The sequence below is a fragment of the Tursiops truncatus genome, chromosome 14 (assembly GCF_011762595.2).
Source record: "Tursiops truncatus isolate mTurTru1 chromosome 14, mTurTru1.mat.Y, whole genome shotgun sequence".
NCBI lineage: Eukaryota > Metazoa > Chordata > Mammalia > Artiodactyla > Delphinidae > Tursiops > Tursiops truncatus.
This window is the reverse complement of record NC_047047.1, coordinates 11,867,577-11,873,696: the sequence shown is the minus strand read 5'-3', so window position 1 is coordinate 11,873,696 and position 6,120 is coordinate 11,867,577. Positions and strand designations below refer to the sequence as shown.

Sequence of the window (6,120 nt, the reverse complement as noted above, 5' to 3'; positions counted from 1 at the left end):
TTTAACAACTTAATGCAAGAACACTTAACTTTCTCAGAGTTTCTGAGGGTTGGGACTCTAGAGCAGCTTAGCTGGGTGATTCTCTTCGGAGTCTCTCACTAGGTTGCAGTCAGCCAGGGCCGCATCGCCCGAAGGCTTGCCTGGGCTGGAGGAGCTGCCTCTAAGCTCATTGGTGTGGCAGTTGTCAAGTGGCTTCATTGTTCACCAATGGGTCTCCTTACAGGGCAGCTCACACGTGGTACCTGGCTTCCCCCAGAGCAAGTGAATAAAGAAACAGAGACCAAGATAGAAGCCACAGTGTCTTTTATTACCTAATCTCAGAAGCGGCATAACATCACTTCTGCGGCATTCTACTGGTCATGGAGACAACTCTGGTCCAGTGTGGGCGGGGGCACACAGGGGGTGTGAATACCAAGAGATGGGGATCATTGGCTGCTGTCTTCATTCCTTGGGGCTGCCCTAACCAATTACCACAAACTTGGTGGCTTCAAACAACAGAAATTTATTCTCGCGCAGTTCAGGAGATTCGAAGGCTCCCGAGCTCCCTCCGAAGGCTCTGTGGAAGAACCTGCCTCCTCGCTTCTGATGGTGCCCCAATCACTGGCACACCTTGCCTGTGGCATTCTCCTCAGCCTCCATTTCTCATGGCCTCCTTCTCTGGGTTTCTTTCTTCTTACAAGGACAGAAGTCCTGCTGGATTTAGGGTTCACCCTCATACAGCATGACCTCTTAACTAATTGCATCTACAAAGACCCTGCCTCCAAACAAGGTGTGAATGAAAAATATTGCCTGCCATTTCAGTAACCAGAGGATGTGGTAACCACCAAGCCATCACATTACAGCTTCCCCCAACAGTGAGGTCTGAGGGAACTCAGGATGGAAACAGAATGCCCATAGCTGCAGCCACCCACCACAGTGCATCCTGAGGAAACCCTGGATGAGAAAACACAGGATACTGGCCCCAGACAGCTGAGGTGCCTATCAAAGGAAAGATTCCAGTGAGCCCAGAATCTTGCATCTTCCCCTATATAGAAAAGCGCGGAATTCCTTAACTTGAGATGTCTGATTGCCTTAAATTAACAATCATCTTTGATGTTCCGAATACCTGGTCTTTGTTGCAAAAACTCCTATATATCCTGGCTTCCCGCTTGCCTCTTTGGAGCAGTCCCTTGAAGTTATCTGAGAGGCTGTCTTCCAGGCTTGAAGCCCTCAGAATGCCCAGCAAATAAAACATAACTCTCAACTTAAGGTTGTACATCTTTTTTCAGTTGACAAAGATCACAGTCTGAGGTTCCCAGAAGGACATGAATTGTGGGGAACAGTATTCCACCAGCCCAGGAGACCCCTTGGAGGCTGGATCCCACCTCTTGGAATCTCAGAAGACTGTGACCAATCCAGGTCAAAGCACAGGACTGTTACCTGTACGTTACCACAAAGCATGAAGGATTCCCACTGCTCCCCTGCCCCTGCCCCTGACCCCTTAGGGGTTTATTTTAGGGGTTTACCTTTCTGCAAGGTTTCACATCAGTAGTGCCACCCAGCAGAAAAGAAAACTGTGGACTAAGCCCCAAATCTCAGAAGGATTTACCCAACCTGGGAAACAGGTGGAGGAAGAGTGGCCACGTGCCCAGCCCCTCCACGGTGGAGGCCCTGAGAGCAGAGGTGGGTTCATCACCGCGGGTCTCCTCCTACACCTCCTGGCCCTGCCCAAGCTGGCCCGCCCCAGGAGCCCTGGGGGCATGTCGCCCTAGTCACACTGCTGGAAGTAGAAGTCCGTGATGGGGCCGTCCAAGCTGGTGTCCTTCGGGAGCTGAGTGACCCGGAGAGGCTGGTCCACTTCGGGCATGGTGCAGAGAAACCAGCCCGGGTAGGTGGCCACCTCGAAGCTAGAGGTGAGCCCCGTGTCCCGCCGGTAGAAGGTGAATCTCTTGGACTCCTCGGCACTGTGGTAGAGCTCCATGATGTTCACTGGCTGCAATCAAAGGGCACGGCAGGTGGCTGAGGGGTAGGGGCCGGCCCCAAGGCACAGGGAGGCGGAGCCATAATTAACAGAACCCTGGAGGGAGAGGAGCCCAGGAAGCCGTGGCATCAGCATCTTTGACTTAGTGAAGCCACGTGGTGAGGCGCCCCCAACAGGACCCACCTCTAGTTTCAGAGTCGGTTCCTGCTCCATCCCACACGACAGGCACTGGCTCCCACCCTGGACGCCCAGGATGACTGGAGAGAGCTTGGCATCCAGATACCGATTAGGGACCACGCTGATCTCCTCACCTAGAGGAAGGAAGCAGATGCAGGGACCTTGGCCGCCCTTCCCTCCCTCTGCCCCATCATGGGCTGTATCAGGCCTCCTGTCCCCAGGCTGGACAGAAGGGGAGCCTCATAACAGCTGTCATGTAGGGAAGGGGGGGTCTCCTGCCAGCTGGTTCAGTGGAAGTCAAGGCAGATAGCACACGGTACCACCTCCCAACCCCACGCCCACTCCAGGGTCAAAAGTTCAAGTCTTCTGCAAGCCCCAAGGGAGACTGACCACCTCTTTTAATGCCCCTCGACCTTCCAGCCTCTTTTCTGTAACCTGTCTTGATAAGTCTCCCATTAGAGTTAGTTGGTATCTTTCCACCCCCTGTGAGATTCCTGAGAACAGAAAAGGGTCTCACTTTTCTCTGTAAAATCCCTCCATCTCACAGACACACACACTCAGCCTCACAGAGGGCTCTGCCTGGCCCCAGTGCCCAGTAAGGCTGTTCTGGGCGAGTAGGTATGTGCCACTCTAGGGAGAAGGTCCTGTCACACTGTGTGGGGCTGTGTGAATGAGCACGAGGTCAGATGGCATCACCTGCTGCTCTAGGCCCCACCACTCTGAGTGACTGAGGACCCTCAGAGCACCGAGAGGACCAGGGGCAAAGGGGCGGAAACCCACTCCCACATGGGAGTGAGGGTGTAGAGAGCCTGCATTAGTGCTCTCCTCAGCACTGGCTCCCAGAAAAAGGGATGTTGGGCCCCAGTCCACCTGTGAGGAAATGACAAAACAGCTATCTTGGAAAATAATCCCACCTTTGCGTAGAGGCTTCCGGTGGGACTGGGGCATGACGCCATGCCGGAAGGTGTGCTATTTTATTTGTCCTTGCTCAGAGCCTGGTTTTCTGACGCCCCGTCTACTGTGTCAGGCCCAGGGTCTGTTGGCTTGTGCCAATGTTTCTAAGCCCTCTTCAGGCCCCCTCCCCTCAGAGTATTTAGAAGCCTAGGGAAGTAGGGTCCTCGTTTGCCACCAACCTTTAATGACCTTCCCTGCTTGCAGCGCTCCGGCTTGAAGCTGGTTATCTTGCAGATAAAGCACCTTCAGTGTCGCATCCTTCATTCTAAAGCATCAGGACAGGATGACACTCAGGGCAGGTGGCGGGTGCTCCAGCTTGCCTGGGCTCTGAGAGTCCCCCAGTCTCAGGCACCGTCACCCTGTCTTCCCACTGAGCCAGAACCTTCTCTCCCAGCCCTGGGGGCTCATGCCTACCACCAGGACAAGGCCACAGCCTCCCATCTGAGTCTGGGGTTTGCCCCTTCATCCTATTCAATCTTTTTTTTTTTTTTTTTGTGGTACGCGGGCCTCTCACCGTTGTGGCCTCTCCCGTTGCGGAGCGCAGGCTCCGGACGCGCAGGCTCAGCGGTCATGGCTCACGGGCCCAGCCGCTCTGCGGCATGTGGGATCCTCCCAGACCGGGGCACGAACCCGTGTCCCCTGCATCGGCAGGCGGACTCTCAACCACTGCGCCACCAGGGAAGCCCATCCTATTCAATCTTTTCTACGCTAACCAGACTCTTCCCGGTGTCATGTTGGAAAAGAAACTAAACTGAGTCAGAGTCCTGTGTTCTCATCCCGGCTCTGCCGCCATCACTGCTGAGTCACGACAGACAAGTTATTCACCCTCTCTGGGCCTGAGTCTCCTCATTGCTAAACTAAGAAGATGGGACAGATGCTGCCCAGGCCTCTTCAGGATAAAAATGCGCCTTGACTGACTTCCGCCTTTACTTCTCTTTGGTGCATTTACTTCCGCTTGGCCATATAGTCCCTACCACGTGAGGGATTTCTTTACATTTAAAATTCGTTCATTTTGCTTTTCAAATTTAATTCACACCTACAATCTCAGTTGATTTTCTGACATCCTGTGAGGCGAAAGCTGTACTCTAAAGGGGGTTCCTCCAGATGTCTACAAATTGGTTCAATGCTGACTAAACACAATTAAACAAATCTCTACTTCAAAGTGACTAATGTGCTGAAGTGTGCTATGGTCCTTTTTTAAGGGGACTTAGAAAGCATATTTCCCACATTTCCTGGACCGAGGAGCATCATTGTATAGAGACACTCGTAGGACTGGGGTTCCACAGAACGCACCTTGGGAAAAGCTATACTAGACTCCGAGTTCAGTGAGAGCAAGATTCTTCTCATTCACTGTTGCAAAAGTCCAGCTCATTGCAGAGCCCCTGGCTCAGCACATGACAAAGGACAGACAGGCTGACTGATGGAAGAGTTTTGCTGCTGCTGTCTTGTCCCAGAGGGCAGCAAGGAGGTAGTGGTTGGATTGACATCTCTTCACGGCAGTGGGTGGTAACAGCAGGGCTCTAAGCCGGGCCTCCTAACTCCCTAGGAGGGATGAGGCCACAAGCCCCTCTCATCAGCGAAGCCCCAGGAGAGGGCCTGCTCCCGTCTGAAGAGGCTGGAAGAACTCCTCTAAGGGCAGGGAGTTGCTGTTCACACCTTCCCAGCTGCCCATCCCACCTGTGGGACAATCACAGCGCCCTCCCCGGAAAGGCTGGACAACAGATCTACCCAGAATTCACTCCTCCGCAGAGGACATGACCCAAGCAGAGGCTCAGATACTCACCGGAAGCACAGCGCCCCACTCAGGACCATCTCGATCTTCTGTGTGTTGACACTCCTATTTTGAGATAACAGAAAATCTTAGGTGGAGATAGAGGCTGAGCCGGCAGGGGCCCCAGTAAGCAGCCCCCTGAGTGCCCCGGCATACGAACAGCCCCCAAGGATCAGGGGATTCTAGGTCTGGGGTTAGGAGAGGTGAAGCCCAGCTCCCCAGAGGACACCTCAGACTGCTCCTTTCTCTTGGCAGGACCCGAGGTGTCTGCCCGCTCCTCCAAGGTTGCCTCAGCCCTTTGAGTGACGCCCTAGGGTGGGGCCCCTGAAACTGCCTCAGCCTCCGGAGAAGGGGGGTTTCCAGAGTGATTTCACACCACCTGACGCTTCCAGAAACACCTGATGCTCATTATCTCTCTCAGGGACGGAAGCTGCTGGAGACAGTCTTCTTCTAGCAATTCTGAAGAGACAGTCTTCTTCTAGCAATTCTGAAGAACTTCCAGGGGCTTTGCAGCCCTTAGTGAGCACTCAGCTCCTGGACATGTGGCCCTTCCAGACCCAGGGGTATCATGCAGAGAACAGCTCAAGGAAAGCAGATTTTAGAACAACCCCCTTTCCTCCTTCCTCCCTCCCCTCCTTCCTTCTCTCCCTCTTTTGTTCCCTCCCTCCTTCCTTTCCCTCTTTCCTTTCTTCTTTTCTCCCTCCCTCTCTTCCTTCCTTCCTTTCTGCCTTTGCCGGGACTACGGGAAATGCTGGAGGTGGAGCTCTCCTGCTTAGGGGATGTTAAGTCTACGTATTCATTGTAGATTAACGTGAAAATTCGTATTGACAAAACAAAACAAAACACATGGATACTAATCTCCAGTGTGTGCGTCATCAGCAAACAAAGGACAACAGTTTTTCCCCTGCACATACACGCCTGTAACCATCACAGCTTTACACACGACTGCATCCCAGAACCTACACTCATTCCAGCACGCTTTTTTCATGTAGCAAGATAGCAGAATCTCTTTCCATACCCAGTATAATGATATCAGAATATTGAATAGCCATATAGTATTTCATTCTACAAATGCAACATCATTTATTTATACCGATCTGTTATTATTAGTCCTTGTTATTATTATTATGTGTCATTGAAAAGCATGTTGTGACAAACTTCTTTGCTCAAGTGTCTGATTATATCCCTTGGAAATAAAACCTAGCTTGGGCCATCTATGATTGATCTTTCTTCAGTACCTAACTGGTAAAATAACATG

The 6,120-nt window shown here is 52.4% G+C and overlaps 1 protein-coding gene across 3 annotated transcripts; it reads right to left on the bottom strand.

Annotated features, from left to right (window-relative positions):
* Positions 1 to 286: 286 nt before the first annotated feature.
* On the bottom strand, positions 287 to 5,260 carry IL36RN (interleukin 36 receptor antagonist). 3 transcript variants are annotated; one of them, XM_019931037.1, is made up of 5 exons: positions 5,242 to 5,260; positions 4,875 to 4,928; positions 3,271 to 3,356; positions 2,144 to 2,271; positions 287 to 1,972 (listed from the first exon to the last, which is right to left on the bottom strand). In XM_019931037.1, the coding sequence occupies exons 2-5, from the start codon at positions 4,901 to 4,903 to the stop codon at positions 1,748 to 1,750; spliced, it is 468 nt and encodes a 155-aa protein (XP_019786596.1). In that variant the 5' UTR covers positions 4,904 to 4,928; positions 5,242 to 5,260; the 3' UTR covers positions 287 to 1,747. The 3 variants fall into 3 exon arrangements, with proteins under 3 accessions (XP_019786596.1, XP_004313789.1, XP_073647246.1); XM_004313741.4 differs by lacking the exon at positions 5,242 to 5,260 and adding an exon at positions 5,092 to 5,161; XM_073791145.1 differs by lacking the exons at positions 4,875 to 4,928; positions 5,242 to 5,260 and adding an exon at positions 3,606 to 4,856.
* Positions 5,261 to 6,120: the final 860 nt, after the last annotated feature.

Excerpts from the sequence above, each read along its gene's own strand:
- IL36RN (XM_019931037.1), bottom strand. The coding sequence starts at position 4,903 with ATGGTCCTGAGTGGGGCGCTGTGCTTCCG. Across the intron at positions 2,272-3,270 it reads AGCAGGGAAGGTCATTAAAG|GTGAGGAGATCAGCGTGGTC; the intron begins GTTGGTGGCAAA and ends TCCTTCCTCTAG. Across the intron at positions 1,973-2,143 it reads AACCGACTCTGAAACTAGAG|CCAGTGAACATCATGGAGCT; the intron begins GTGGGTCCTGTT and ends CTTTGATTGCAG.